This window comes from Meriones unguiculatus, chromosome 8 (genome assembly GCF_030254825.1).
Source record: "Meriones unguiculatus strain TT.TT164.6M chromosome 8, Bangor_MerUng_6.1, whole genome shotgun sequence".
Taxonomy (NCBI): Eukaryota; Metazoa; Chordata; class Mammalia; order Rodentia; family Muridae; genus Meriones; species Meriones unguiculatus.
The window spans coordinates 48267889-48278981 of record NC_083356.1 but is presented as its reverse complement, the minus strand read 5'-3'; the positions used below and the strand labels follow the sequence as shown (position 1 = coordinate 48278981).

Sequence of the window (11093 nt, the reverse complement as noted above, 5' to 3'; positions counted from 1 at the left end):
TTTATGATTGCTATGTGGTATTACTACTGGATGCATTGCTTTTCAAGGGCAATTCCCTCCTAAAAATTCTCAGGAGAAGGTATAAGTGTCTAAACTGCTCAATCTTAGTTCGAATTTAAAGCTTAATCGTTAGCTATGTGAATTTCCTTAGGAGTTCGGAGGATGAGAACGATGAAGATGGAGTGGCTGTTTTGGGGTTGAATGGTGAGCTGAGTTTTTTCCTAAGGCTCTTCCTTGAGGTTTTTTTTTTTGTTTGTTTGTTTGTTTGTTTGTTTTTGGAATTTCCCCCCCCCCCCCCACTGACAAACAACTTTTGTGGACTTGAGCCTGTGCATCTTGCTAGTAAAGAAGACATAAAGTAGAAATGAGTTTACCCTTGTTCACTTGTGGAAAGTTATGGAGCAGTGCGAAGAATGTCTAACCTTCCTTGTCCAGGAGAGGACAGGCATGTGAGCCTTTAAGGTATTTGGGAAAACCATACCTTGCTTAGTCATCATTCTAACTTCAGTTAGTAGATTCAAAATCTGCCAAACTTGCCTTTAAAATATATGTATATGTTCACAGATGTATTAATAATTCTGTGAAGACAGAGTATTCTTTAAAGACTGACTTATTTCAAAGCACCTTAGCCATTGATTTCAAGGAGATGCCTTTTTATATTTTGAACATAATTTGCTACATCCAAGAGCTATTTTTTAAAAAGTTCAATCTATTTAACAATGAATGACATATATATATATATATATATATATATATATAATGAGAATATTTAAAATAGTAAATAATTAGAATATATTTTGTTTAGTGTGAAGGAGGAAGGAGATGAGTTTTGCCGAGGGAAGTCTTCTTAGGGGGCCATTATCATTGCCTTCTCTCTGGCAGGAAATTGAAGCAGGTATTGACCGACATCTGAGTGATCAGATAGAGCTAAGTGATGGAGAAGCTAATAAGAAACCTCACTTCTCGGACGCAAACTCAAAATACTCATCTTCTGATGCTAGTGGTGAAGTTTGCCTCAATTGGAGCAGCAGCACTTGAAATTGTGAGCTCACAGGAAGTGAGTTCAGTAGTACCAGAAAAGACATTAATTGTAAAGCCTTGTGGTTGTGCTGCCAAGAGGAAAAGGCAATGCCATCTCTCCAAGCATTTAGAAGTTCAAGTGTAAAGCGATGGCTTTTTCATTGTTGGATAACTTCTGGGGTCCCTTTTGTCTGCCTCCTTAGAGATGGTCTTGGCAGCCAGAGCCACATAAATCCAGGCTTTGGAATTCACAGGCCAAGATGAGTTTCTGCTCTCTTGCAGCTAGTCTGGGGACTTTTTGAAAACTCTCCTGAAGACAAGTTATAGGCCTCTCAAATGAGCCATGAACATAAAATAGGCAGTACTTACATAATTCTAATACTACATGACTAGAAAGTTGTATTTCTGTGACTTTTAATTCAAGGGACTTTGGGCTTTAGTTTTTTATTGACTACTTTGCACACATAATAAAGGAATAGGAACAGCAGTGGATATATTTAACTGTCTTCTGTATTCTAACACCTCCCAAAGACAGCTTTTGTCCTGAGATCCCCCTTGCTTGAATATACAACATAAATGAGAAAGACATAAGTATGTGTGAAATTAGGTTCAAAACAATCTCTTTGAAATTTTTAAGAGAAAATCAGCCATGTCTGAATGAGAGAGTGATTTTTAAGGGTTAAAAATAATTTTAAGGGTTAAGTCCAAATTTGCAAAATGCTTGGCACAGCAACTGTCTAATACGGAATAATTGATAAAATATGTCCAGCATAAACATGTCAACCATCTAGACGCAATATTTTCCAACACATTGTATATTTTTCTATTATTTATTTGGATCTATGAGACTTAATAAAGGATTTCTTTTATTGTGTTAGTATCAATATTTTATCATCTCTTCTTTTTTTCAATAAATACAAATTGAATCTTTTGCTGACATGATTCTAATGCTCAACATCTTTAAAAATAAAAATGGTTAAAGAAAAAAGTTATATGGACCTAATTTATTAAAAAGAAAATAAAATTGGATGCTTTTCAGTCTGTTTGTCAATAATATATGAAATATTGAAAATGATTGATGTTTTGTATATGTTTACTTTAGATTAAAATAAAAGTTTAATGATGCTACTTATAATACAGCCAAATTAAAATGTCAGTGTTCTTGTTTTAATGTTTCTAGTTAGAACTTTTGAGAAACTTACATGGTGGAAATAACCATAAAGCATAAAGCTAACTTTCTATAGAAATGCATTTCAACTTGGAAATAAGACCATTACTGTCTGCATTGTAACACAGAGCCTGGACTTTTCAGAAGTTGACTACAGTAGGTGACTCTGAATTTTGTCCCCTGTTGTTGAAGACAACCTTGTAATGAACGATGTAATGTGAAATGGCATTTTATTGGGAAAGGGACAGTGTGAGGCAGACATGAATGTCTAAATTGAGACTGTTTAGTCCAGAGCCTTTGAAAATTTTAAACGTGTGATGACTTTAAGTCCCTTAGCTCTTTCCAATTTCCTCTATCTACTTTCTTCATGAATACTTTCATTCATTGGAAATTGTCAGCCTTTTGCTAAGACTGGGACATTGTTATTGAATGTGACTGAAAACACAGCAGTGTGTGACTGTTAGAGCTTGTTATAGTGTGCTAGAGATTAAACTAAGAACATGTAGATTATAAACTATATTAGGTACTCTTCCTTCTTTGCTTTGGGAAACTCTGTATAGTTCCCATTTTAAAGACACACACACACACACACACACACACACACTCACACACACACAAAGGGTACCCAATTTGTTCAAGGCCGTACATCTAAGGAAGTGCTGAAACCAGAGCTCTAATCTGAGCCTCTCTAATTTATGAGCTCATGTATTAAACTAATTCATCTCCCTTCTTATCCACAAAATGTGCAAAGAACCAAAAGTGATGAAAACCCAAATGCATGATTTGAAAACAGGCTTGCTTTTGTACCCCATTTCAGATGACAGTTATATACAATCGCATCAACAAATATCTTTGAGATAAATTTATTTAGGGGATCACACACTGTGAGAATTTGGTAGTGTTGACTCTGAGGTGATCCTGGTAGTGTTTCATAAAAACATATATTTTCTGTGAATAAAACATAAAACAATGTGGAAGGTGCTTGAGTTGGGGCCAGTGAGATGGCCTGGCAGGTAAAGGAGCAGGCCACCAAGACTGACAATGTGAATTTAATCCCTGGGACCAGATGGTAGAGGGAAAATGTTAACTCCCACAGTTGTCTTCTGACCTTTCTATATGTTACAACACACATGCCATTCTATCCCAGAAAATAAAATGTTAAAAAACCTTGTAAGAATGATATTTGTACAAGGATTAGCTATTGTTTGTAAAATCCTATTAAGAAATTGGTGCTGAAAACAGCCAGCACCAAGAAGCCAAGGCTGTTGTGTCAGTGATGTTCTGTGGCTGACAATATTTATTCTCAGAGGTAATGGTTATAAATTGCATTTTGCCCCTTCAGTTGTTGTAAGCTTATGATAGAGAGTGGGTGGAGAGGACAACCTGCCGTTCAGGATGGTTGCGAAGCTGGTTGCCTAGGAAACGAAGATGAACAGCAGAATGCCCACCAAAACCAGCTGTCAACAAGAGGGGATTTTCTGTTCTGATTTGTGTTGCTTTCCTAATTTGTGCCCTATGTCTCTTGTGGTGTCCGATTAGGACTACTTACCCTTGATTGGTTCGTGTCAAAGTGACTCACATTCTCCAGGAGAGGATAACTTTTCATAAGCATTATGCTGACTAAATATTTGGGAGAAAGATGATAGTGCAATTAAAGTGAATTTATAAAGTGGTGATCAACATGTGAACAGTTTAAATATTTAACGTAGGTTTTAAATTTTTCAATATTCTTTCTGTGTGTAGATGGTGAATACGCCTGTGTATGTCATGCCTATACATTCTCACCCACGCAGAGGCTGGAGGAAGATATGGGTGTTTTCTTCTATCTCCCTCCACCATAGTCACTGAAGCATAAGCTTACCATTGAAGGTAGGATGACTGAACAAAGAGCTTTCATGATCCACCTATCTCTGCCCTGCTGTGCTAGAATATCAGGAAGGCAACCATACCTGGCTTTGACTCCAGTCCTCTTGCCTGCAGAGCAAGCACTCTTGACCACTGAACCATCTCCCCAGTCTCACATAAAGGAAATTCTTGATCATAACTTATCTGCACCTTAATTTATAGTCACAAAGCTTACTTCCATTTCCAACATGGGAGTTTTATTTGCTTTCATCCACTATTCTCTGCTTTTATGCTATTTGCATGAGATACTTTGCTGTACAATAATGATCTTCAAGAATAACACTTAGAAATTTATAAATATTTGATGAAAATGGTATCTAATTTCTCAATACTTTATAAATATAGACATTTAATTTTTAATTTTAAATGTATTATCTATGTCCATACATATTTTATAGCTATGCATATTTAATAAGATCCCAACATATGAAATTTCAGTACCGAGCCGATGACCAGGGTAATTTCATTTAGTTAAATTTATAATTAAATAGAATGAATACACACTTTTTGTTCCTTTTTTGCTTTGATTGCCTGTTCTGCCTCTTCTCATCTCTGCTTCACTTTATGCTATGCCAAGGTGATCCATTGCCTCTCTTCTTACCCACAGGCAATCCACATTGTCGGGTACTATGTGACCTCTGTACTCATGGACTCAAGAACATTTACAGATATGCCTGTATGTCCCTGTCTACACTAATAACAGCCTGTGGCACAGTCTAAAACTTGCAGGTTACTCTCTTCTGTTGATTTCTACAGCTCAATAACTCCCCTTTCTGTACTTAAGTGTTGTCGGTATTTGCTCTGCTCTCATCCTTCGTGCATTTCAGCTTGATTGCTTCCTTGTTTTTCAAACATTCATCCTTCCAGATTCTATTTCCCTCCTCTGTGCTAGAAACTGTTCACAAATTATCCCTTCAACAGCGTACAGTCCTGTGTCAGCTGGATGGATTAGTAGTTGTCTTCTGCTTTGTCTAATTTGTCTCTATAGAATAACTTGGTATTTTGCTCAGGTAACTTAGGATACGTGAGAAAGAAATACTTTGATTTTTATTCTGCTGACATTAGCTTCGGGGATCCATGCCTTCTCCAACAAGGACAGATTGCCTCCCTAGAGTTATTTCTTTGACTTTTCACTCTCAGAGCAAAGTTAATAGTCAGACAACAGTGTTCAATGCAGAGCTCTTAGAATTCACATTACAAATGAGAATTTTTGAGGTCTTGTGGTTTCCTATATGTATGGCTCCCCACTGATGTGATAGAGGACCTCAGACAAGGGCAGCTTCTTTCTCATGGCCTACCCCCAGCACCACTGACATCCCATTCTCCTTGTAAAGGATAACATTGGTCCTATCAATCACTGAGAGTGATCTCTGCTTAACAAAATGGCATACTGCCATGACGTTAGGGTGAGGGGTACCTCTCTGAGTTTTCAGCAGAGGGAATAAAAAGGGAAAAGGCAACGAGGGCTCAGTGGTTTAGGTGCTCATCCTTCTCTGTTCTGCCATTCAGTCTCTTCCAGGAAGTCTAAATAGATCTTTTCTCTACAGTCAAATGACTGTCATTTGATCAGGCTCTTACTCTTTCTCATCTGTGCAAAGGAAGGTAACTAATGCTTGCAATTTTGTGACTTGAAGTTCTTTTGGGAACAACCCAGAAGGCTTCATTCCTGATCAACTGTGATTGATGTGTCTACACCATCACTCCATACTCAGCTGAGGACAGTCCAGCCACGAAAGGTGCGGTTTACCCTGCACATTGTTGTTTACTGAGCAGAAAGCTTGTCAAGGACGTATTAAAGATGCCGTATCCAGAGTACATTCAGATCATAGATTTCAGTGGGTGATAATTGTTGTTCCCCACTTTAGGAGTGGAATCCCAAAATGGTCCTAGAGGAGGAGAATTAAAATCTAGCATCTGCTTAGATTTCATCTCTGAGCTACACCCCAGGAGAAATGTTTGTAGAAAAAAAATGAAAAAAAGCAAATAAAATGAGGTTAGTGTAGAGAAAGACAGACGGTGATTATTTGCAGCTCACTCGGGTGTGTGCTGAAGGTCAGTGTCCAACATCAGCATTAGCAGGCCATCCCAGAGCAACTCCAGCCCTTAGAAAACACGGAGAGATCATACATCTGCACATGTACACACACACACACACACACACACACACACACACACTCACGCTTCTTATGATTCTACCTTCAATTCTCCCAGAAAAGCAGTTTCTGTAGGTGATAGAAGGAGTGCAGGTGATCTTCAAAGGAGACTGTGGTCTTCACAGAACTACCAACAACACTGATGCAGGAGGCCTGTTAACCCAAGTACTGGAAGGCTCATTCTGTCTTCTTAGGAAACTGTGTGACGATAATAACCTCCGTGCTTCTGTTGCTTCCACAACTCGACAGGGAGTCGAACATCAGCAGCTCGGTGCCGGCTGCTATGGAGTTTCTTGAGAGAACTTACCTTATGAATGATCAAGCCACCAAGATGTATGCTTTCACTCTGGACAGGTAACTAGATACTATGTCCACATTGCCATTTTCTGTGGGTTGAGTACCCAGAAGAATAACATATATTATTACTTTAGAATGGCAAATTTCTGCTTTGCAAATTAGGATCATTTTGGAGCATTTGAGGAGAGCTTCACTGATTTGTATGATTAATATCCTGAAACATGCTGTAGACTGCATAGTTGTTCTGATTCCTTCAACATTATAAGCCATAAAGGAAGCATTAACTGAAGTTTTTTTTTTCTTTTTCTTCTATTTTTTTTTTTCAATCTTCTATGGTTTTTATTACAGAAAATAGGCAAGAACAATCTAATTGTTTACTGTTGCTGTCTTTCAATGTTTAAGTTAGAGAGTAAACTGTCAAAATCATATTTAGGAAGAAAAATCATACTTTTCAATAATGGCTCAAACCAGGGTTATAGTCATCTCAAGATTAAGTGATAAATGGGTTATCTTTTATTAGTAGATGTACTTGTAATAAATGTAGCTGAATTTCATGTTTTCCATAGTTCTACTTTTTTAATGTCTTCTACAGTGTCATATGTAATAAATATATTCTTTGATTTTCATTTTAAAACAATTATTGATTGAACATATCTATCTTATGTGGTGTGTATATAATGGAAAAATCTTTCTATTCTAGATGTCTGTTTATTTAAAAATGAGAGGCTGATATGAATTGTCTATAAAAAAGAAGTAATTACAGAGTAGATATAGAATAATACTGGGACATTTAATGAGAATTTTAAAAGAAGACATTAAAAGAAGTTATTGTTTACTTGGGTATAAAAATAAGAAGTAACAGAATAAAGTCTAAAAAATTTGAATCACAATAGATCTAAGGGATATTTGTAAAGAAAGTAAGGAAATTGGAATTAGGAATGTAGCTTAGTGGTGGAGTGTGTGACTAGAGAATTGAACCCTGGGTTCAATTCCAAGCACTGAAAAAAAAAAGTAGAGAGAGTTTTTTTTTTTTTTTTCATAACAAGATCATTGCAAAGTAAAGAAAGAGATATGTCAGAATGGGAACTTTAGTATACATGAGAAGCTCACTCCAAGTGGGTGTTAAGTCTGTAAGTGAAAACTTAAAATAGATGCATGTAGAGAAAATTTTAGAGCCAAAGTCATAATCTAAAATGGCACTGTATTTGATTACATCAAATATATTAAAACTGCAAAAAGGACTTTCCCTTAAGATTATTAATAACTTTGTTTTACAAATGAATATTATATGAGAGACATCTATTATCACACATTGAGAAAATTTGAGGTGTCAATTGCTGATATCATAAATAATAAAAACAAAGCCTCATATGAAGTCTGAACAACATGCTGTTATCCCTAGGAATAGTTCAATATTATTGAAATAACAATAATTCCCTTAAAATGGATTTTTAGAATTCTGTAATACAAGCAGCCAAAAGTTTATAGTAATGGTCTTATTCACCTCACAGGGTGAATGAGGTATGGTTTTCAAGACATAGTGCTTATAAAAGTCATAAAAATATTCAGCGTTTTCTTTTTTCAGGTTTTTTATTTATTGTTTTTTATATTAATTACAATTTATTTACTTTGTACCCAAGCTGTAGCCCCTCCTTCCTTCCCTCCCAACCCCACCCTCCCTCCCTTATCTCCTCCCTGTCCTCTCTAAATCCACTGACGGGGGAGGTCTTCCTCCCTTTCCATCTGATCCTAACTTATCAGGTCTCTTCAGGTCAGGGCTGGCTACAATGTCCTCTTTTGTGGCCTAGCAAGGCTGCTCTTCCCTCGGGGGTTGGGTTGCGGGGGAGGTCAAAGAGCCAGCCATTGAGTTCATGTCTGAGACAGTCCCTGTTCCCCTAACTAAGGAACCCACTTGGACACTGAGCTGCATTGGGCTATGTCTGGGCAGGGGTTCTAGGTTATATCCATTCATGGTCCTTGGTTGGAGATACAGTCTCAGAAAAGATCCCTGTGCCCAAATATATTTGGTCCTTTTGGAACTCCTGTCCTCTACAGATCATACTAACTCCCCCTTCTTTCATATGATTCTCTACCCAAGGTTTGGTTATGAGTCGCAGCATCTGTTTTGATACACTGCTAGGTAGAGCCTTTCAGGGGCCCTCTGTGGTAGGCTCCTGTCCTGTTACTTGTTTTCTCCTATTTCCAATGATCATCCTATTTGTCTCAGTATTTTCTTTTTAAATACAGAGATAAAATTTTGAACATTTTTTAAAATTCCGATCTCTTCATTTGTAAGGCCAGATGGCTGATTTGAAAGTTGAGAGGATCTATGCTCTTACTTGGTCAGTTTAATATCTTTTCCTATCCTGCATCCACACCATACTGTGTGGGCCCCCAAACCTAATCTAATTGCCTCTGAGAAAATCTGTATCTTTCAGATCTCTTAGTCCTTCCCCAAACTCTTCCTGTCTTCTTGCTTGTGGACTTTCTTACATTTCAGAGCTTTGCCTCCTAAGAATCTTCTCTCTGTTGCTTTCTTTTACCCATCACTAGCTTCCTAGTTAAATTGTTATATGCTGTAAAGATCCTTAATCTTGAAGGAAACCTTTGTTGCCTAATTCCACAGAGGGATTGTTTTCTATAGCTGTTGTTTTGCAATGAGCTACTCCCACACCTGGTGGCTTATAGCACATAATCCTATGAGTAATAACTTAAGCTTCTCTGGAGGCTCTTTTCTTCTGGTATCTAGGCTAGAAGGTCCAAGGTGCATTCACTTATATGCCTGGGGTCTTTGTGTTGATTTTTCGCTAGAGTCTCTGTTTTTCTTTTATATGTTTGTATCAGCCTGAGATTCTTGATATGGCAGTTTAGGATAGAAAAAGAGCAGGACAGGAAGATAGTAACTGTCATATAGCCTAAGCCCACAGCAGTATCACTGTTACCATGTTAACGGGTTATAGCCAGCCCTAAGGCCTGGATTTTAACATGACAGATATTGCTGGGTGCATCTTTGTACATACTTCACTATAGGACAAAGGAATATTGAGCCTTGTGAGTGCCATTGTCACTAGGGTGCACACTCTTCTTCATCTGCAGTTCTTATTTCGGTGATGTTTCATTGTTAAAGAAGTGCAGTGGAAACATGAATAGGGATGGAGGGTAGAGATAAGCTGCTAGGATCTTTTCCACAATGTGGGTGTGCCTGTGTGTGTGTGTGTGTGTGTGTGTGTGTGTGTGTGTTGATGTGTGTGCACATGGAAGACAATCCTCAGGTGCTTCCCACCATTTTCATTAGTCTGGCACTTGTTAGGTAGGTGAGGGTGGCTGATCAGCGATTCCTGGAGAGCCATTCATTTCTGCTTATCCAGTGCTGGGATTACAAGCACATGCCATATACATGGCTTAAAAAAAATGGTTTCCAAGAATTAAATTCAAGCCTTTCTGTTTGCCAGATATGAACTTTACTGACTGAGCTTTCTCCCCAGCTCTTAACAAACACTGAACTGGCAAGTTTTATAGTTTTTATTTTCTCTGGAGTTGTCCTAAGGGTACATGCAGAAAATGAAAGACAACATGTTCTCAAAACCCACTCATCTCAGTAAAAAGGGAGAGACTGGGTATTTCCAAGCAGAAGAACACTGAGGAAAACAATAGAGTTCTTGTTTTTCTGTTGAGAGATGAAGGGTGGGCTTGAGGCTTCCTGACAGAAATAAGCCAGTAAAAGAAAGAGCAGCTAAAAGTTTAGCAGCAACAGCAAGAGATTAAAAAAAAAAGTCAGAAATAAAAATCCCGTCTGGAGTTGATGCTAACCACAGATGGGCACCAAAAAGTAATCCATCAAAGAGGCTTGCTATTAGTTGAACATTGTGTTTCCCACTCCCAAATTCACATGTTGGCACTTGAAGGCCCACTATGAACTTATGAAGAACAGTATTGCTTCTAAGGATGTAACCAAGTTTAAATGTGCTTAAAAGAATGAATGTTATGTATGATAAACCAGAGAATTCATTTTCGTTTTCTCCATGTGTACAATGAGGAAAAGTCATGTGAAGTTATAGAGGAAAGCCATCAGTAATCCAGTAAGAACGTCTCTGATGCAGAATTTTACTATCACAGTGGCCGTGAAGTTCTAAACTCCAGATCTGTGAGAAGATGCATTTCTGTTGTGCTAAGTTATCCTCCCGGTGATATTTTCTTGCAGTTCAAGCAGACTAACACAAGCCCTAAATTTGATTGAACCACGTACATTGTGGAGTAATTCATATTTTGGAGCACAGTTGAAAACAGTAGCGCAACTAAAGAGCCCAAATTCTGAGTGAAATACTGCTATAGACAGAATGACCTTAAGCTTAAGAGTGAGGCCATGGAAAAAGGCAAAGTAAATGCAACTAAAATGACCCTCCTCCTCTGAGGGTGAGGATAGGTTAAAGACACATTTCCAGAAATGGATCCTTTCAAGGAACACAGAGGATTCACAGGCATGGAAAACCAGAGGAAACAGACTCCACTGAACTGGATAAACCAAGTCACCAAATAAGAAATGAACAACA

The 11093-nt window shown here is 37.8% G+C and overlaps 1 protein-coding gene across 2 annotated transcripts in view; it reads left to right on the top strand.

Moving 5' to 3' along the window:
• Window positions 1–6232: 6232 nt before the first annotated feature.
• Slc30a8 (solute carrier family 30 member 8) overlaps window positions 6233–11093 on the top strand; it is a 38630-nt gene continuing 33769 nt past the window's right edge. Inside the window, exons 1-2 of one of the 2 annotated variants that reach the window (XM_060390569.1) lie at window positions 6530–6600; window positions 7501–7503. In XM_060390569.1, coding sequence (XP_060246552.1) covers window positions 6530–6600; window positions 7501–7503 — 74 coding nt within the window. Of the gene's footprint in view, window positions 6601–7500; window positions 7504–11093 lie in introns of both variants that reach the window. The other variant, XM_060390568.1, reaches the window with a different exon arrangement.